The sequence below is a fragment of the Lynx rufus genome, unplaced genomic scaffold, assembly GCF_022079265.1.
Source record: "Lynx rufus isolate CCGP_SWC_20201006 ecotype Redwood Valley unplaced genomic scaffold, mLynRuf1.p SCAF_13, whole genome shotgun sequence".
Lineage (NCBI taxonomy): Eukaryota > Metazoa > Chordata > Mammalia > Carnivora > Felidae > Lynx > Lynx rufus.
In genome coordinates this window covers 46,025,573-46,045,678 of record NW_025814827.1, presented here as the reverse complement: position 1 = coordinate 46,045,678, position 20,106 = coordinate 46,025,573, and the positions used below count along the sequence as shown (strand labels likewise).

The window sequence follows — 20,106 nt, the reverse complement described above, 5'->3', positions numbered from 1 at the left end:
GGGGGATTATCAGACTGTAGGAAAGTCAGCTCTAAGTGGTGTGGAGCCAGTTCTTATCAGCTCAGGAGATCTAAGTATTGTCCTCTGTTCCCAACCCCATAATTGGTTTCGTGCTTGTAGCTTGAAATTGGCCATGATAGGAATATTTACAGAAGCCAAACAATACAAATCAGCCCCTCCCCCCAAACTGGTTGTTACACATTTACCAGTGTACTACTGATGTAGGTAGTAGAAACCAGGAGAGTGAATTCTCTCCCATTGTAGCCTTACTGGCCATTTGGGCCCGATTCAAGAAAGGCCTCAAGGGCTTCACAGACCCTACGATGTTTATGGCTGGAATGCGGGGGAGGGCTCTGGGTTCTGGAGAGAGGCGGATTCGGAGAAAGGTTGAGTGAAGAGTGAGTGACAAAGCTACGGGTAACTTAGGTCTCAGCTGGTAAGATAAAATGAGAGAGGTGTCGGATGAAAGGGCTCCCTTCCCTGGCGTCTCTAGCCGATTCCCGCCACGCTGGGTGGAGAAGAAAGGGAAGAAGGTGTCTCGGAGAGATGGACCACTGCGGTCCCGTGGGTCGTGGCGTGGGCACTTAGCTACAGTCCTTCCCCCGCTCCGCCGTCAGGAGGCGCTCTTGCGCGGCCTCCAGACCCACGGCCGCAGCTCCGCACGGCGACGCTCTAGTCGCTGTTTCTCTAAGGCAGGAGGGGCGGTTTGAAGCCGCAAGGCCTCGCCTCGCATCGCGCAGCCTGCCAGCGCCGGTCATGACGCGGCTCCCAAAGCTGGTGGTTTTCGATCTGGGTGAGGAACCGGCCCGGGGAGATTTGCGGCGTGCTGTCCTTTTCCAAAGCCCCGCTGCAGTTCTCGGGGCCCTGCGCGCTCCGAGCCTGAGCCCTCCCTCCGTCCTCCCGCAGATTACACGCTCTGGCCGTTCTGGGTGGATACGCACGTAGACCCCCCGTTCCACAAGGGCAGGTGAGGCGGCGCCGGGGAGGCCGGGTCCGGGCAGGGCCGGCCTCCGCTGAGCGCGCTCTCGCCCTCCAGCGACGGGGCCGTCCGGGATAGGCGGGGCCAGACAGTCCGACTGTATCCAGAGGTGCGTGACGTCCTGGAAAGGTTGCAGGGCCTTGAGGTACCCGTCGCGGCCGCTTCACGGTAAGGCGAGCGACTGAAAAAAAAGCTGTCGGTCTCATGCTGAGAGACGCATGCATGAGGAGGCGTCTCGTGTAACCCCTTGGCTACAAAAACTTTGGCGGTGCAGATTTGCACGTATTTGCATATTTTTCTAATTGTACCCTTTCCTGTGCCTTTTATTTATTAAACCTTGACTGGCTTAGCGCCGCCTGTGTCAGACGGGAAGCCTAGGGAATCGAATAAGGACCGAGGGTGCCTACTTATCCTGGAAAAACAGCAAGTTGATTTCCCCTTGGTTAAACATAACTTGGCTTGCAGCCCCTGGCCCTGCTGATCCCATCTATTATTACACCTTTTTGCAGAACAGGGGAGATTGAAGGGGCCAACCAGCTACTGAAGCTCTTTGACCTTGACAGATACTTTGTTCATCGGGAAATCTACCCAGGCAGCAAGGTCACCCACTTTGAGAGGTATGCAGAGATAAGGTAGAAGCTGGGAGGCCAGAGAGGCTGCAGGAGCTAAGAAGCCAGTGTGGTCACCCCCTGCCCCGCCTTGCACAGGTTGCAGCAGAAGACAGGAGTTGTCTTCTCCCAGATGATCTTCTTTGATGACGAGAAGCGGAATATCCTAGACGTCAGCAAACTGGGTACAGAGTGGTGAGATTAGCCTTTTGGGGAATGAGGAGAAAGTTCCTAGGAGCGGTTAGATAGATAGGTCCAGGATGGGTAGCTTGCATGCAATTTTTGGGTGCACCCAAAAAAGGTGAGAGTAACAACAGGCCTGATGAAATGTGGCTTCTTTTCTTTCTAGGAGTTACCTGCATTCATGTCCAGAATGGAATAAATCTTCAAACCCTAAGTCAGGGACTGGAGACATTTGCAAAGGCCCAAGCTGGGCCCTGAGGTCCAGTCCTGTGGATGAGCCTCATTTGAAGCATAAAACTGAAAGGAAATCATGAAGGCATTTTCAGGTGTATTTGTAAATTATTAAAGTATGTTTGTGTGTGACAGAAATCTTCCGGCTGGTTTTTGTTTTGCTAGCTTTGTAGCCGGCATTGGCTTTTCGGAGGTGCCAAGACCAGAGCGAATGGAATTAGACTTCATCCGGCTCTGCCAAAGAAACTTGTGGCACACCCGACTGTGGCCCCCTTGTGCTCACACCATCCACGCCCCAATTCCTGAACTCTGTCAAGGGCCGGGAGAACTCTTCCACTGGCCCCAAGAAGTGGGATGTAAGACCCTGCACATTCCCTTTCAGGAAAACAAATACTGTGCTTTTTGGGGGGGGTGGGGGTGGGGCGGCCTTTTTAAAGAATCAAAAACGGAGCGGCCGCTTTAAGAGGAGCGAATGGGTTGGGGGCTGGTGGCTCGGGTCACGTGGCAGAAGTGGCCTCGTTGGCTCATGTTGATGATGTCGCCGCGGTGCCCCATGGAGGGATTGGCCCAGGCCGGTCTCTGAGCGATGAGACCGCACCCTCCCGGGAGCCAGGCGGAAGTTGCAAGAAGCCGCGGAGAGGAGGCAGGAGAGGCAAGGGTGGTGGAGATGAGTGGTCTCGGCAGACTCTTCGGGAGGGGTGAGCCCGGGTGAGCCCGGTGGGCTGCTGGTGCTGGCCAAGGGGGTGTGGGGAAGGCCATGGCCCCCGGCTGTCGCGAAGACCCCGTCCAGGGCCCAGGCCTCCTCACGTGCCAGGAGGCCCCGCCTTGTCGGGCTGTCTGGCTCTGGCTGTCTTCCTTCCCCCGCCCCAGGGAGAAGAGCTCGGGGTCGGGCCGGAACGTGAATGGAGGGAACCCACTGTTTAGGCTGGGGAGTTGAGTTTCCGACTGTCATCATCTAGTCCTTTCCAAAACACTGGTTCTTCCTCTATGCTGGCCAAGGGGGGAATCCGAGGTGATGAAAAAAGATTGTCTGCTTAAAACTCCCATCTGGTGGGGGGAGACCAGCAAAAACTGGTAATAGTGTAGTGTGGGAACTCCATGATGGAGATGTTCCTAAAAACTAGGGGGAGCACAGAAGAGGCGTGAGGGGTTGTTATCCAGAGGGCTAAGGTATGCCAGGTGGAGAATTGAGGTATTCCAGGGGGGAGGTAACTGTGTGCAAAACAGGCAGGAACGAGTATGGTAGTAATACTTAGGGGAAAGAGGAGTTCTGGCTGGTGGGTGTGTGCGTGTGCGTGGGTGTGCGCGCGCGCGCACATGCCCACGCCAGCTGAAGAAGAGGAAAGTAGAAGTGTGGATGGAGAGGTGAACAAGGGCCAGGTCAAGAAGGGCCTTGTATGTCTCATTAAAGTTTTAGATTTTATCTTGCAGGCAATGGAGAGTGTGAAAGGATTTTAAGCAGGCAAGGGCCTGCCTTATTAATTTTAATTACTGTCAGAAGTGCAGAAGATGAAGGGGAAAATGGAGATCAGATTTTTTTTTTTTTTTCTCTACCCCCTGTACTTCATTCAGTTTGAGGGTGTGGAGTTAGGACCTTGGGCATCTCCTAGGACAGCAAGTGGAACAGCGATTATAAAAAGTGACCAAACTCCAGTGGGGATGTGCTCATAGGAGGGCCATGCATATGTGGCAGCAGGGGGTATATGGGAACTTTGTATCTTCCACTCAGATTTGCTGTGAATCTAAAACTTCTCGGGCGCGGGGGTTGGGGGGGAAGCCTGGGAATGACTTGAAAGGCAATTTGTTTTTTGTTTTTTTGTTTTTTTTAATTTGTTTTTTAACGTTTATTTATTTTTGAGACAGAGAGAGACAGCATGAATGGGGGAGGGTCAGAGAGAGGGAGACACAGAATCTGAAACAGGCTCCAGGCTCTGAGCTGTCAGCACAGAGCCTGACGCGGGACTTGAACTCACGGACCGCGAGATCATGACCTGAGCCGAAGTCGGCCACTTAACCGACTGAGCCACCCAGGCGCCCCGAAAGGCAATTTGAAATAGCAAAGAATACTGGATTTGGAAGTCATACTGCCACATTTCAATTCCTGCTCAATTCTGTCTAGCTGTGATTTTAAACAAATGATTATTTAACACATATATGCCTGTTTTTCACATTTGTAAAGTGAAGATAGTATATTCATTATAGAGAGTCATTTTGGGATTAAGAGTAAGACAGGTGCCTAGCACACACTCTGCACTCAGTGATTGGTGGCTAATATATTTCCTCCACACAATATGGGCCTGCTTGATTGCACTCCAGGGAAGAAAGAGAAGGGGCCAACCCCTGAAGAGGCAATACAGAAACTGAAGGAGACAGAGAAGATATTGATCAAGAAACAAGAGTTTCTGGAGCAGAAGATTCAACAGGAGCTACAAATGGCCAAGAAGCATGGGACCAAGAATAAGAGAGGTAATGGGGGAGAGGTGCCAACTGGGCAGGCCCAGGTGGGAAGCATAAGGGCTTCTGGCCCTGATGCTCAGGGTGTGGGCTGGGTCAGCTGCCCTACAGGCTTTGCGGAGGAAGAAAAGATTCGAACAGCAGCTGGCACAAACCGATGGGACATTATCTACCCTGGAGTTTCAGCGTGAGGCCATTGAGAATGCCACCACCAATGCAGAAGTGCTTCGGACCATGGAGCTTGCTGCCCAAGGCATGAAGAAGGCCTACCAGGACATGTGGGTACGGGGGGAGGGAAGCAGGGGGCCCAGGCACTGGGGAAGGTAGCTTCGTATTTTCTCTTGAATCTTAAAACCTCTCAGAATGTAAATTTATAGATGTCCGTGACAGCTAGACCTCTGTCAGTCTCCTTGCTTCTTGGAAGATCTCTTTGCTGGCTGAAGCATTCTAGGGAGGAAAGAGGATTTTCCTAATTAAAAACAATTTTTTTTAATGTTTATTTATTTTTGAGAGAAAGAAACAGTGTGAGTGGGAGAGGGGCAGAGAGAGAAGGAGACACAGAATCGGAAGCAGGCTCCAGGCTCCAAGCTGTCAGCACAGAGCCCAACGCAGGGCTCAAACTCAAAAGCAGTAAGATCATGACCTGAGCTGAAGTCAGACACTCAACTGACTGAGCCATCCAGGTGCTCCTTTTTTTTTTTTTTTTTTTTAATGTTTATTTATTTTTGAGAGAAAGAAAGAGTGTGAGTTGGAGAAGGGCAGAGAGAGAAGAAGGGATTTTCCTAATTTTTAAAGATCCTTCAGGAAGAGGAGTACAGCCTATTCTCCCCAAAGTGGCTTCTTGCCAATTCTCAGCCCAGACTTGCTTCCACATAATTTCCCAGGGATATCTTCTGATAGCCATGGATTTATCAGTCTGAAGCCACAGACAGGAGGGTTTTCATCCATGCAAGATGGGAAAGTCAGGAGTGTTGTTGCCTGATTTCATAGCTATATATCTTGTTCTCAGGGACATTGACAAGGTGGATGAACTGATGGCCGACATTACAGAACAACAGGAGGTGGCCCAGCAGATCTCAGATGCCATTTCTCGGCCTGTGGGCTTTGATGTGGATGAGGTGATTGGAGCAAGGGGTTAGGGAATATTGGAGAAAGCATGAGACTAGCCGGAAGGAATGCCCAAGAGAATCGTGGGGCAAATTTGGGAGGGGGGATTCAAAAATGGTATGTTTTTGGAAGTAGACATTTCCTTTCTTCATTTTTAACAGTCTTCTTGTCCCATGTCCAGGATGAACTGTTGGAGGAGCTAGAGAAGCTGGAGCAGGAGGAATTGGCCCGGGAGTTGTTACATGTAGGCGACAAGGAGGAAGAACCCCCCATCAAACTGCCCGGTGTACCTTCCACACATCTACCTGAAGAGCCAGGTACTCAGGGTTATTCTATTGTCTCGAGGACTTGAGAGGGTGGGATAGATAGGGGGAAAGATTATATTCTTCTTACATCCTGCCTCAAAGGAGCCAGGCAGAGAGGGCTGCTGCTACAGTTGCACAGGTTGTTGACTGCATAAGGGTACCTGGCTGAGGGGGAATGAAGACTAAGTCCAGCCTCTGCCTCACTCAGCAAGCTGTGTACCCTGGTGTGGGGCTGCAAGTGCTGGGAGAAAGAAGCACATCTTCCCAATTTGTACAGAGCTGCTCTGGGAATTTGCAGCAGCCCAGCAAGCAGAAGGACCACTCCTTTACGTTCTTTGCTGAGGGAGAGATGTTTCAGCAGACTCTCAGTGTCACAGCAGGGGATTATTGATGTTGCCAAAGCCCTAATACTTCTTTCTTTCTCCGGGTATCCTTGTCCCCCAAGCTCCCAAAGCGGATGAAGATGAAGAAGCACTAAAGCAGTTGGCTGAGTGGGTGTCCTGATGTGTCTGGGCTTGTTTTCCTGGCGCTGACTTCATTCGTCTCTTTTCCTTAAGTGCCAAGTGCTAAGCAAAGGAACGTAGCCTTTTGGGGAGGTCCTGCTGAGGGTGATAGTGACCCTGCCTGAAAAAGGGTTGTTGCCCTCCCCTCCCTGGCTCAACTCTGAAAGAGAATGTTGGTGCAAGAGGAGCCCCTTGGCTTCCTTCTCTTTGATAACAGTTACAGTGCCCTTGTTCCCAATAAAATCAGGCAGATGGAACCCTAGTGTTTATACTGCCTCATCTACACCTGAAACTCTTCCCTGGTCTTTGGAGCTTTGTTTCAAGTGATGAATCATAGTGGGAGTAAGAAGGGGCATTGGAACATAGAGAAAGTGGGCACTGACAATATCTTGACCTACTATGTTCCAGGCATGTACTGTTTCATCTTTCACATTGGTTTGTCCTAGAGTTGCCTGGTGCTGAGGTTAAGGTTAAACTGCCACCTATTATTTATCTTGGGACCATGTGGAGCTGTCTCTGAGTCTTCTCTCATTGCTTTCCCCCAGTCATGCCTCTGCCAAGACAGCCCCATGACTTACTACTCATTTTCCCTTTGCAAAGCCCATTTTCAAGGGCAGGGAGGGAGAATACAGGGCTAAAGGAGCAAGGAGCTTTCCATTATTCAGAACCCATAGCTAACAGGCTTGGTTTGAACTGTCATTTCTGTTTCTAAGAGCAATAGTGTGCATGATTCACTCGGATCGTTTCAGTCGTGGTTAAGGTGGCATTTGAAGGAAGGAGAAGAAACCAAGGCATTTCACACATCCTGATACCCATTTCTAAGAGAGCAAATAATGCCATCCCTTTGGTTATAAACAGGGAGAGCCATGGCCAAACAGCAACCAGGGCCTCTGCCCCACTGCTTGAACATTTAGAATGCACAGAGATGTGTAATAATAAGCATTTACTTAGAATAATGAAACTTCCCGAAAGGGATGTTCATCTGAGCACCCTCTCCCCCTGAGCCACATGTGAGCTATATACTGAATTACAGTGTTGACTTTAATAGGTGTCAAGATGACCAGTTACAGACTGGTTAGAAATCCACCTCTTGGACTCAGTAGTGTTCCCTGCTAGTTCCCTTGAGGAAAGAGTGTCTTTGACTCCAGCTGATGAAACTAAATCAGGTATAGATTTATTTTTGGTAGAAAAGATCGTTAGCCCCAGACCCTCCTGCTTTGCTCCTCTCTCAACTCCCTCCCTTAACCACTTTTAGGTATTGATTTCCAAGGACTGGTGCCGATTAGTGGTGCTGGGGGGTTGGCACATGGCCTCAAGCAGCCTGATCTCATGGGTGGGTTGCTCAGGCTGGAACTTGAGCACCCAAGGATCCTTGATGATGTCCAGGATGGTGGCACGCTTGGTGGCTTGGCATAGCGTCTGGAAGACCAGGTTCTAGGGCAGGGGAGAGAGAGGTCTTGGCTGAGCTTGCCTCCCATTGTGCCACACAGGCAATGAGCAGTTGGACCTGAGAGAGAAGCAGGATAGCCCATCACACCACTCTGGTAAAAGGGGGTGTGGCCCTGATTTTATCCTGATGAGCCTGGCATGTAACTCCCTGGAGCAGAAGGGAAGGAAGGGTTCCTTGGGGGGAAATCCTTGCCTTATCCTGCTGAAACCAGCTCATCACTCACATCTAAGGTGTGGAGCCCAGGAATGGCCCTTTAAGCTCCCTCCCCACCAACTACTCTCGGGCAGGGGCTACAGTGTGAGACAGTGATGGTGGGGAAGAGCCTCCCCCAGGGTGGGGAGGCCTACATTAGGTATTCCCTCCCTGTGGGTCATCCCTGAGGCCTCAGCCCTCCTGGGGGAGCCAGCACCTTGCACTCCTGGGAGATGGAGTAGTTAGGTGGAAAAGTGACCTCCTTTTGAGTCTCTTTCAGCAGCTTTAAGAGATTGGTGTCATCAAAGGGCAGCCGGGCCACCACTAGAGTGTAGAGGATGACGCCCATGCTCCAGGTGTCAGACAGGAAAGGGTTGTAGGGCAAGCCCAGCAAGATCTCCGGGCAGGCATAAGCAAAGCTGCCACAGTAGGTCCGGCTGAGGTGGGTAAAGCAGTTCATATGGCGGTAAGAAGAGCTACCATGCACAGTCTGGTTAGAAGGCACCATCTTGGCGAAGCCAAAGTCCGATATCTTCACGTTCTCCCACTTGTCCAGCAACAGGTTCTCCAACTTTAAGTCCCTACCAGCAGCAGAAAGGCTGGGGGTCAGGCTGGGGAGAGGGCTTAGTATTAGACCAGGAGCTGAAGGGCCAGGGGTCAGAGGCTAGAGATGGAAAAGGCAAAGTGGGAGACAGTTGCCGTTATGAGGACACAAGGTTGAGAGGAAGGAACCATGGAGTTAATGAGCAGAGCCCAAAGGTGAGAGAGGATGGTACCTGGGGACCAGCGAGGGCTCATCATTGTAGTTCACAGAGTGCTGTGTTCACGGTGGGTACTACATAAATGTTCTTGACCAGACAATTAAAATAGAGGGGATGGATGGGCCTAGATAACTGAGGAAGGCCAAGGGAGGGAAAAAGAGGGCAGAAAATGGAAAATATGCATAAAACCCCCTTGAGAGCCCAAAGGCCCCAGCCTGGGTGGCAGCGCCCTCACCGGTGCACGATGCCCTTGCTGTGCAGGTAGGCGATGCCCAGGGTCATCTGGGAGAACCACTTGCCAGCATGGGGCTCAGAGCAAGCCCCATAGTGCTGGATCCATTCAAGGACGTCACCACCCTGAGCCAGCTCCAGAATGATGTATACTCGGGATGTGGTTTCGATGGCCTGATAGAAGTTGATGAGGTACTTGTGCCGCAGGACCTTCATTACCTGGCCCCGGAAGAGGGACCCATCAAACCTGGGAAGGGAGAACCCTGGCTGTGCTCCCAGCCCTCCTACTGTCCTGCTGCTGACTTACTTAGAACTTTGCAGCAGGATTAAACCCCAGAGGGCTGGTGGTTTGTGGGCAGACCCTATGCTTTGTACTTCTACTTTGTGAGGCGCTGGCGGTGAGTGGGTGGGTGGAAAGAGGTTGAATTTGTATCATCTTCCTGCTGCATAGTAAGACATTCACCCGATTTGGGGTTGGGGGTGGGGTTCTGGCTCTACCCCCTCCAGACCATGCTCAGAAGTCTTAATGAGCTTGGTACCAGTTCCCTCTTCTAGCCCCCTTTCCAACCTGTATCTCACGGGGCAGGAACTTGTTAAGGTAGTCCTCAGAGGCCTTCTTCTTTGAGATGATCTTGACAGCCACCATGATCTTCTGCTTTGTGTAGTAAGCCTCATAAACCGTCCCATAGGAGCCATTGCCAATGACCTTGCCCACCTCGTAACCATACTCCTCCATGACAGAGCGGTAGGCTGAGGTGGGTGGTGCTACCTCCAGGGTGTCTCCCTTCCGCATGGTGTTGGGCTTTCTGAGAGCAGGGAGCTTTGCTACTTAAAAGCCTATTATCTGCTCAGAAAGCCATGAGGGCTAGGGTACCAAAGTAAAGTTAGTCTTTGAGAGCTTGCCTATATAGTCACACAAGTCTGGGATGCTGGGCTCAACTCTCACTAGAAACGTGGAGGGGGAAGAAGGGAGAAGCAGTTCTTTTTGTCTCCACTAGCTGTTGTTACTTCTTTCTCCTCCTGGTTACGGAACTCCTCAAGGTCCCATGTTCCACATACATCACAATTCACCTTCTTTCCACCACTGGCCATAAGACTTGAGAATGAAGTGCACTTTGGAACATATTCCTAGAGGCAACTTCTGCAATTTGGTGAGACTCCCCCCACCCTGCCTGCCCCCGCCATAGATCTAATCCCTTCAACCATTCATGTTTATTGAGCACCCACTATGTACCAGGCTGAGTACTGGGATAAAATAATAAGACCAATAGAGACCCTATGCTCCTAGAGTTTTATTATCCAGCATGAGAAACCCACGTGTGAGAATATTACAGAGCATTATAAGGTGTTGTAGAAACATATTCTAAGGAATCTTAACCTTAAAATGTTTTTCTGGCTTAAAACAACCACCTTTTTTTTTTTTTTTTTTGCAAGTTGAGCTGGGCTCAGTTGGGTGGTTCTTCCAGCGGTCTCATCTTTGCTGGGATCGTTTGTTTCTGCTGCATATGGTCTCACTATCCAGCAGACTAGCCAGAGTTCCTTCACACAGTAGCACTGAATTTCAAGAGAAAAAAAAAAAATCAGAAATTGTATGATCAATTGAAACCTAGGCTCCAAAACCACAAAGCATCACTTCCATAGCTTTACACCAGTAAAGACCGTTACAAGATTACAAGGATCACTCGGATTGAAAGGGTGGAATAGATTCCACCTGATTCCACCTCTGAACCTTGAAATGCATTCTTATCTTGCTTTCCATGACCTTAAATTCTGTAGGATTCCTCCTATCCCTCTGGCCACTCCTCACACTTCACTGGAGCCTTATCTTCTCTGTCTGTCCCTTAATCATACCGCAAAGTTTCTACCATAGGTCTTATGTCCTCATCCTTTAGGATCTCCCCCATTCCCAGCACCTTATTTATTACATCCATTCTGACTGCTCCTAATCTTGTCTATCTCAGATGTCTCTGGAGTTCCAGATCCAGCATCCAACTGCTTGCTGGATTCACATGGACATGTTTGTATCTTCAATGTGCCATGTCCAAAACTGAAGTCTGTATGTTCTTGCCCTAGGTTTCCTCTTTCTGTAAGTTCTATACTAGTTGTTTTCAGTTCACACACCCAAATGTCACCTGGACCCTTCCCTCTACCTCGGCCCCTACATCCAATCTGTCACCAAATTCTGTCTCTTCTACCTCCTAAGTATTTTTAACAGTATGTTTCAGGCTCCCGGAGCAGCTGTCACTGCCTTAGCTGAAGCCTCTTTCAGTTCTCAACTGATTGCTCTGGCAAGCTTTCTGCTCCCCTCCAGTCTTCACCCTCAACTCCAAGGTGTAAATCTGATTAAGTCCAAATTTATATATATATATATATATATATATATATATATATATATATATATATATTTATATATTTATATTTATATATCTGACCCTGCTTACTTCTCCAATTTTATCTTTTAACCTACATGCAATGCTACAGTCAAACAGAATTACTTTTCCTTCATTGCTTCTCTGTCTGGCAAACCCCTACTCTCCCTTCAGGACTTAGCTCATAAGCTGTTTTAAGGACACCTTTACCAACTGCTCAAGAGCAAATTGGATGTTCCTCCCTCCTGGGTGCTCCCAGAGCCCCAATACTTTCTTTGTCACAGTGCCTGTAACTGTGTTTTTTTCTGCTTGCATCTCCCACTAGGCTGTCAGGGAGGTCAACTGGCAAGAAGAGGGAGATGAAGTCAGAGGTTTGAGAAGAATGGGTTGTGCAGAGTAAGAGAGCTGATCTGGAAAATGAACAGGATCACTGAGCAGCACTGGGGGTCCAACTGAGGTTAAAAACACAATTTATAGACGCACGATTTTAACACAATGTTAAGATTCATCTTGGGTATAGGTGCTTGAATACTGACAGTTCTTGAATATGACCCAAGATTAAGGTTTCACTTGGCAGCTGGAATGAAACAATAATGGAAGAGAGGCATCAAGAACACAGTCAAGAATGTGGCTGAAATGATGGAATGCCAAATCTAAGCTGCATGGGTAAGGAAGACAAGCTAGAAAAATGCAGGTTGCAGGGAATGACAGAGATTGTGGTCATTGAAGGGTTAACCTGGATTTAAGACTGGGGGGGGGATGGGGGGGTGGGGAGTGGCACTCAGGAAAGAACAAGGGAAGAATCACATTTCTATCTTCCAAAAGATTATGCCATAGACTACTGGTAAATTCCTATTTACTGACAGCCTGCTGATCCTGCTGGCAAGATGGTTCCAAAGTTTGTTGGAAGCCTAATCTACATCCTCGATCTACCAAGATGAGTTGTCCAGGGCACACCATGGTAAGGAGAGCCACACAGCCCCACCCTCTGGATAGTTGGCTGGCCCTTGGATGGGCAGCCTGGTGGCAGCTGTGTTATCATTGTGCAGGGGGTAAACCAGTTCATTTGAAAAACATGTATTAAGCTGACGACTTTATACAAAAGCACTGCTAAGGATATCAAGATGTATAACTTAGTCTTCCTGTGAGTAGTTAGCAATTAACAAGGAAGACAGACACAGAAGTAAAATAACAGTCCAGTGAGGTAAAGTGCTATAATTAAAGACTGGAAGATGTAAAAGCAGGCTTTATAGGGGAAGCATTTGCACTGTTAGAAGTCTCCAGGCAGGTAAGTAGGGAATGGTAGACTGGGCAGTCTAGGCAAAAGGAGCTACATAAGCTTGTAGACTTGAGAGAACACGACATTCAAGATTCCAGTTTGAACACAGGACAGGGTTCCAAAAGGGTAATGTACCTGGAGAAGTAAAGATCCAGGTCCGACAGGTCTCATATGCCAAGCTTTTAAGAATTTATCCTATGTACTCATGGTCAAATTTTAGTCAAAATCAAAGCCTGTTAAAAAATAATGACCAGTCACCCCCTCCTCTAAGATCCTGATTTGGTGGGACCCAGGTCTCTATGTTTTAAATAAGCTTTTGGTTCAATCTGATGAGCACCAAGATTTCAGAACCACTGTTGCTGGAAATAGGACACATATTTTTAAAAAAATCTTTATAGCAGCAGTATTGAAAATGGATCCAAGTTGGGAGGTGACCAGGACACTAGCAAGGTGGCTATCATGGTAATTTAGGTGAGAGAGGGTGGGACCTGAACCAAGGCAGCTGCAACGAGGGCAAGTATTGGAAAATATTCAGGAAATAAGCAGGGGGGCTTGGTGGCACTGATCTGAAGAGGATGTCCCCTGGGGACAGGGGAGTGAGAGAGTCCCAGGTTTCTGGCTTCTCTAAATTACTTTTCTAATTACAAAATCCACTGATTATCTAAAAAACTCAATCCCCTACTTCCTGGAACCTCACCTCCTCCTACAGGGAGGTGAGGCACTACTTCTTTACCCAGGGAAAGGGAACCTTAAATCTGCATCCTTACATGTTGCCCCCAAGTGGCCAAACGGAAGTCACTGCCCCTGGGTCTGAGCTTCAAAACTCTCCCAATGGCAGATACCCTTAAAATAGCCAAGACAGGCAAGGGTAAACTTTTCCAGAGTAATCTGCAATATAAAATTGAGAAGCCCAAACGCATGCGCGCGCGCGTACACACACACACACACACACACACACACACACACACACACACACACACGTAAATAACAAGAACACCGAAAGAGTCGAACGTATGCCAAGATTCTTTGCCTGCAGGTTAACAATAACCCTGCCAGGCTGCCCAACTCACCCGATAAAAGGGCTGACACCCTGTCTCTTTGCGTGTCTCCGCACCAGACCTGCCTCAGGTTGCCTGTCTTCGAACATGGGACTGTCATTATTTGGCCGGGAGGCTTCCAGCACAGCCTCGGGAAGACATTTTTACTTATGTATTTATTTTTTGGCGGGAGGCCACTCGTGACGGGTTGGAAGAGGAGCAGTGAGATGAGATGCAGATTCCAAGACACTTGCACGTACTGTGCCCTCGATGTCCCAGCACAGCGACGCCCAAAGTCTCACCTCCGCCCGGGTTGGGGGCCATCAACCGCCTCTCTGAGCTCGCCCTCTGCATTCGGTGGCGAGACCCACCGGTTCAGCCGGCAAATGCTCCTGGGCGTCCACTAGGTGTAGGCCCAGCCACCAACCGGGCTCCGTTTCCTGGACAGTTACTGGGCGCGTGCGGCGGGCACGGCTCTCCGGCCTGTGCCGGCAGGTGCCCCCAAGTCTTCCCTGGGACGGACGAGCGGCCCGGCAGCGACTCTTACCCCAAAGTGGCGTCCGCGTCCCCGCAGCCAGGCCTCAGCCTCAGTCCCTGCCCGAAAGACCATCGGCGGAGGAGCGCACCGGCCGCAACATCGGGGGCGTGGTCCCCACTAGGCTCCAGAAAAGGAGCTTTCCGCCCGGCTGAGGTCCCCGCGGGTGAGGCGGAAGTGGTAAGACTGACGTGTCTCGGGCTGCTCTCCAGATCGCCGGGAGGGCCCACCGCCGGGGGACGGGCTAGCCGGGCCTTGCGGGCTCTCCAGAGCTGGGCCGGGCTCCCGACTGGAGAAAGCTAGTCGGCGAACACTTAACTGAACTCAGTGCGGTCTACCGTATGGTGTGGCAACAGCCGTTGCGATCAGGCACCGCGGCGGCCAACCCCGTGGAGGTCGGTCGTCAGGTCCTTCCCGGGCCGCCGCTAGCGCGCCGCTCAGGGGGGGAGACCCCGGCAGGAACCCAAGGGCAGCTACGGGGCCGCAGAGGCCGCGGGGGCCGCCTCGGCCAGCCCTTCCCGTGCGGTGAGGACCCCGCGGGGGCCGCGGGAAGGTGCCTGAGGTGCGAGGCCGCGTGGCGTTGCCATGGAAACGGGCTGGGGCGCGGGGAGGTCCCGGGCAGGCGGGCTGCGGGAGGGGGGGGGGGGCCCAGACTGAGAGAACAGGAGAGCAAAGGAGGACAATGTGACAGTGTTGTCTGGGGGTCGGGAGGCGGCCTCCCGAAGGAGGGTTGGAGAACCCAAGGGGAGGAATTGGAGCGGTTCGAACGACTTGACCTGGGGCGTCAGGAATTGGTTTCCATAACTGCAGGACTCCCCCAAACAGGTTCTGCTGCCTTAAGGATGACAGTCCTAGGGCACCCGCGGAGTTGGAGCTACCAGTGGTTGTCACTTCTGATGCTGCTGCTGGGCACAGGCCATGAGCCTGGGGTGGAAGGTGTGACACACTACAAGGCCGGTGACCCCGTCATTCTATATGTCAACAAAGTGGGACCCTACCACAACCCTCAGGAGACTTACCACTACTATCAGCTTCCGGTCTGCTGCCCTGAGAAGATACGACACAAAAGCCTTAGCCTGGGTGAAGTGTTGGATGGGGACCGAATGGCTGAGTCTTTGTACGAGATACGTTTTCGGGAGAATGTGGAGAAGAGAATCCTGTGCCACATGCAGCTCAGTTCTGCACAGGTCAGCCTCTCCACATTGGCTAGAAGTCAGCCCTCCCTCCCAGGGACTAAACAGTGTCTTACAATTTATGGTCTTATAGCACCTTTATGGAAATGATCTGACTTAACTCTAACTACAATCCCACCAGGTAGTCAGGACAGGTGGTATTATTTGCATTCAGTTGAGGAAGAAACATACTTGCTCAAAAGTGACTTTCCAAGACCACATGGATACTGAATTGCAGAGGTGATATTAGAGCCCAGGGCTCCGGACTCCAGGCTGCTCTGTTGGTAATAAGGTCCCAACTATCACTCCTCTATAGTTGTTTCCTTCCATACTTACCTCTTGGCTTTCTTAACTGGCTCCTTTACACTCTAATCTTTCCTGTGATGCTTTTTTTTCTTTAGCAAATCCTATCTTAGGGCACTTTTCTTTAGTCTACTCCAGACCTTCTGACACCTTGCCTTTCTCCTTTTTCTACACCTTAACCCTGTCAAGTCATATTGCTCGTTTTGGAGAATTCCAGCATACTAGGTTCTAACCTAGTGGTTCTCAGCAGGGGGCAATTTTGTCTCCCAAGGGATATTTGGCAATGTCCGGAGATAATTTTGGTTGTCACTGCCGGGAGGGGGGCTGGGGGGGTGCTACTGACACCTAGTGGGAAGAAGCCAGGGATGGTACATATTACAGTGCACAGGACAGCTCCCCACAATAAAAATTATCCAGCCCAGAATGTCAGAAGTGTCCAGGCTGTGGAACCTTGCTCTAACGCTATGCCTGGGGAGGCCGTATCTGACTCCTGACTTGCTCTTTGTAGGTGGAGCAACTGCGCCAGGCCATTGAGGAACTGTATTACTTTGAATTTGTAGTGGATGATTTGCCAATCCGTGGCTTTGTGGGCTACATGGAGGAGAGTGGCTTCCTGCCTCACAGCCACAAGATAGGGCTTTGGACCCATCTGGACTTCCACCTAGAATTCCACGGAGACCGAATTATATTTGCCAATGTCTCTGTGCGGGACGTCAAGCCCCACAGCTTAGATGGGTTACGACCTGATGAGTTCTTAGGCCTCACCCACACTTACAGCGTGCGCTGGTCTGAGACTTCAGTGGAACGTCGGAGTGACAGGCGCCGTGGCGATGACAGTGGTTTCTTTCCCCGAACACTGGAAATCCATTGGTTGTCCATCATCAATTCCATGGTGCTTGTGTTTTTACTGGTGGGTTTTGTGGCTGTCATTCTCATGCGTGTGCTTCGAAACGACCTGGCTCGATACAACTTGGATGAGGAGACTACCTCTGCAGGTTCTGGTGATGACTTTGATCAAGGTGACAATGGCTGGAAAATTATCCATACAGATGTCTTCCGCTTCCCTCCATACCGTGGTCTGCTCTGTGCTGTGCTTGGTGTGGGTGCCCAGTTCCTGGCCCTTGGCACTGGTGAGGTGATAAAAATTAATCAGGGATTTCTCTCAAGGGGTAGAACTAAGTTGGTGGTTTGTTCTGGAAAGATCTGCAGATCTTCTCTTCTTTCCAAGGTGAGAGGCAAACCTAAGGGGTGGGTGGCTTTAACAAGCATGTGTATATTCAATTGTGGGTTTGCTGAACAACAGAATTAGGGGATATTGTTTTCCTTGGGTCTGGGAGAAAGGGGGATGATTCCTCTGAAGTTGTCAGAAAAGGGACAGGGGAGACCTGACACAGGCTTTCCACTACTACCCTACAGGCATTATTGTCATGGCGCTGCTGGGCATGTTCAATGTGCACCGTCATGGGGCCATTAACTCGGCAGCCATCTTGTTGTATGCCCTGACCTGCTGCATCTCTGGCTACGTGTCCAGCCACTTCTACCGGCAGATTGGAGGCGAGCGTTGGGTGTGGAACATCATTCTCACCACCAGCCTCTTCTCTGGTGAGGACTGCCCTTTCCCTGGTGGGCTGGCCTGGCGACTGAGGGTTTAGGAACTTACAACACATCATGGAACCTACAATAGAGTTAGAGTAAGGCCTTAAGGGAATGAAAATGGGCAAAAGAAACAAGAGAACCATTCAAAAGACAAGACTGCATTTCTTTTGCATAGTTTAAAATTTAAGTCCTTAAAATATTCTAGGCAGCATGGTAAGCACTCTGCATGCCTTCATCGATTTAATCTCCACAATAGCCCTATGCGGGAGTTAATATTGTCCCCATTTTTACAGATGAGGAAATTGAAGGCTGGTTAAGCAATTTGCCTGAAATTACACTCCTAAGAGGAAGCAAACCAGGTTTCAGATGCAGGCAGTCTGACTCTAGAGCCTGTATTCTTAACCATTATGTTAAGAGTGAAATAACACTCTTTCTTCAACATATTTCTTGATAGTCCCTTTTTAAAAGGTTTTTTGGGGGCACCTGGATGGCTCAGTCGGTTAGGTGTCCCCCTCTTGATCTTGGTTCAGGTCATGATCTCAGGGTTGTGAGTTCAAGCTCTGCGCTGGGCTTAGAGCCTACTTAAAAAAAAAAAAAATTTTAATGTTTATTTTTGAGAGAGAACATGTGCACGCATCAGTGGGGGAGGGGTAAAGAGAGGAGGACAGAGGATCTGAAGTGGGCTTTGCACTGAGTAGAGAGCCTGATATGGGGCTTGAACCCACAAAGCACGAGATCATGACCTGAGCCAAAGTTGGACGCTTAACTGACTGAGTCACCCAGGTGTCCCCGCCACAATAAGTTTGTTTTTTTTTATTTGCAGGCGGCTACCCCACTCTAGCCTTACAAGCCAGCTTGTCCTTTCAAAGGCAGCAGTAGTAGTATGCATTTTGAACCTTTCGTGTTCCCAATCTTGAGTGTCTGATTTATACTCCGTCACATTTATGTTTGAAGAGGATTTTCTGAAAATAGGGCCTTAAGCCAAAGGAATGGGTCATGCTAGGAATCACCAATGCTACAGCAGAACAAGCCCTGGGAGGCAGGTGGATTGTGTTTCTCTTTGATCCTTATGTAACAGCTGCCTTGACCCTTAATGATAATGGATGGGGGAAGGGATGTTGGTAAGATAAGGAACTGAGAACTATGGGATGTGAAAAGGGGAGGTCAGCCTGGGAGCAGGATGCTTCACCTCTCTCCCTATTAGGTCTAGTCAGAGTGGGTGGCCCCAGGGATGTTCCTACAGCTGACCCTCCTTCTGGGGGCCCATCCCTGCAGTGCCTTTCTTCCTGACGTGGAGTGTGGTGAACTCAGTGCACTGGGCTAATGGTTCAACACAGGCTCTGCCAGCCACCACCATCCTGCTGCTTCTGACGGTTTGGCTGCTGGTGGGCTTCCCCCTTACTGTCATTGGAGGCATCTTCGGGAAGAACAACGCTAGCTCCTTTGATGCACCTTGTCGCACCAAGAACATCGCCCGGGAAATCCCCCCCCAGCCCTGGTACAAGTCTACGCTCATCCACATGACGGTTGGAGGCTTCCTGCCTTTCAGGTATCCTCCCTTTATGCTCTGGCCATCACTCTCAGGTTCCCGACTTTAACTGCCTTTCTCAGTACCCTGACCCAACAAGAGTGATGATCCCTGGTTCAGGTGCACAATTAAGAGATCATTAAATAGTTCCTCCTGTATCCAAGCAGGACTCAGCTTAAATCAACTCAAAGATGAGGGTGGCTCACTTATAAAGCTCTCCAAAGACATTGCTCCGTTCACTGCCTTCCTGGTTTCTGACTTTAGTGTCCACAGGCACCAGCTGGGGCTTAAAGCCCATGTGATTGCCTGTCCAATTTTTTGAGTACCTCTAGTGCCAGGCAGATAATATAGAGCAGAAAATAAAACAGACAGAATCCTTGCTCTCAACCTATCAGGGAAGCTGTTCTTGAAATGAGCACAGCTAGTCATGGGTAAAAGAGTCCCCACGGAGCCAGGAACTGTAGGGCAGGGAGTGGAGTGGACCCACTTTCCACAGTGACGCGGTAACATGGAGGGGGTGGCTGGATTTTGACCTGGCCACTGTGCTGGCAGTGCACAGCCCTTTAATGCTGTGTATCCTCTCTTCTCTTCACAGTGCCATCTCTGTGGAGCTGTACTACATCTTTGCCACAGTATGGGGTCGGGAACAGTACACTTTGTATGGCATCCTCTTCTTTGTCTTCGCCATCCTGCTGAGTGTGGGGGCTTGCATCTCCATTGCGCTCACCTACTTCCAGTTGTCTGGGGAGGATTACCGCTGGTGGTGGCGATCTGTGCTGAGTGTTGGCTCCACTGGGCTCTTCATCTTCCTCTACTCGGTTTTCTACTATGCTCGGCGCTCCAACATGTCAGGGGCAGTACAGACAGTAGAGTTTTTTGGCTACTCCTTACTCACTGGTTATGTCTTCTTCCTCATGCTAGGCACCATCTCCTTTTTTTCTTCCCTAAAGTTCATCCGTTATATCTATGTTAACCTCAAGATGGACTAAGTTTTGGGTGGCAAAACTATTGATCTTTTCTCCCATTCTTCACGTCCAGAGGCCCACTGATCTCTTACCAACGTCTCTTCTGATTGACTGAATTGTGTGATGGCATTATCTACTTTCCCTTTGCCCTTTGGGCCCCTCTTCCCCCGGAGGGCCTGGAAATTACAAATCTCTATTATATAAGGAGTATATATTTGAACTTTTTAAGTTGCCTTTAGTTTTGGTCCTGATTTTTCTTTTTACAATTATCAAAATAAAATTTATTAAGAAAAAGCATCCTGTAGTTGGAGGGTTTGG

General features: G+C 49.9%; 4 protein-coding genes across 9 annotated transcripts; 3 read left to right on the top strand and 1 right to left on the bottom strand.

Moving 5' to 3' along the window:
- Positions 1 to 13: 13 nt before the first annotated feature.
- On the top strand, positions 14 to 2,139 carry MDP1 (magnesium dependent phosphatase 1). Of its 3 annotated transcripts, none has more exons than XM_047075522.1 (6): positions 14 to 793; positions 907 to 967; positions 1,037 to 1,147; positions 1,489 to 1,596; positions 1,687 to 1,772; positions 1,937 to 2,139. In XM_047075522.1, exons 1-6 carry the CDS (start codon positions 757 to 759, stop codon positions 2,026 to 2,028), a joined length of 495 nt encoding a protein of 164 aa, XP_046931478.1. In that variant the 5' UTR covers positions 14 to 756; the 3' UTR covers positions 2,029 to 2,139. The 3 variants fall into 3 exon arrangements, with proteins under 3 accessions (XP_046931478.1, XP_046931480.1, XP_046931479.1); XM_047075524.1 differs by having other exon boundaries at positions 1,687 to 1,782; XM_047075523.1 differs by lacking the exon at positions 1,687 to 1,772.
- Positions 2,120 to 6,662, top strand: CHMP4A (charged multivesicular body protein 4A). Of its 3 annotated transcripts, none has more exons than XM_047075519.1 (6): positions 2,120 to 2,357; positions 4,318 to 4,467; positions 4,556 to 4,733; positions 5,465 to 5,573; positions 5,744 to 5,879; positions 6,313 to 6,662. In XM_047075519.1, the coding sequence occupies exons 1-6, from the start codon at positions 2,120 to 2,122 to the stop codon at positions 6,369 to 6,371; spliced, it is 870 nt and encodes a 289-aa protein (XP_046931475.1). In that variant the 3' UTR covers positions 6,372 to 6,662. The 3 variants fall into 3 exon arrangements, with proteins under 3 accessions (XP_046931475.1, XP_046931476.1, XP_046931477.1); XM_047075520.1 differs by lacking the exon at positions 2,120 to 2,357 and adding an exon at positions 2,544 to 2,699; XM_047075521.1 differs by lacking the exon at positions 2,120 to 2,357 and adding an exon at positions 2,738 to 3,013.
- A 556-nt stretch (positions 6,663 to 7,218) lies between these two features.
- Positions 7,219 to 14,363, bottom strand: TSSK4 (testis specific serine kinase 4). The gene is made up of 5 exons (XM_047075526.1): positions 13,723 to 14,363; positions 9,573 to 10,558; positions 9,009 to 9,223; positions 8,230 to 8,623; positions 7,219 to 7,804 (listed from the first exon to the last, which is right to left on the bottom strand). The coding sequence occupies exons 2-5, from the start codon at positions 9,795 to 9,797 to the stop codon at positions 7,622 to 7,624; spliced, it is 1,017 nt and encodes a 338-aa protein (XP_046931482.1). The 5' UTR covers positions 9,798 to 10,558; positions 13,723 to 14,363; the 3' UTR covers positions 7,219 to 7,621.
- A 290-nt stretch (positions 14,364 to 14,653) lies between these two features.
- Positions 14,654 to 20,085, top strand: TM9SF1 (transmembrane 9 superfamily member 1). 2 transcript variants are annotated; one of them, XM_047075509.1, is made up of 6 exons: positions 14,654 to 14,749; positions 15,050 to 15,411; positions 16,208 to 16,829; positions 17,116 to 17,301; positions 18,571 to 18,844; positions 19,419 to 20,085. In XM_047075509.1, the coding sequence occupies exons 2-6, from the start codon at positions 15,067 to 15,069 to the stop codon at positions 19,810 to 19,812; spliced, it is 1,821 nt and encodes a 606-aa protein (XP_046931465.1). In that variant the 5' UTR covers positions 14,654 to 14,749; positions 15,050 to 15,066; the 3' UTR covers positions 19,813 to 20,085. The 2 variants fall into 2 exon arrangements, with proteins under 2 accessions (XP_046931465.1, XP_046931466.1); XM_047075510.1 differs by having other exon boundaries at positions 14,659 to 14,786.
- Positions 20,086 to 20,106: the final 21 nt, after the last annotated feature.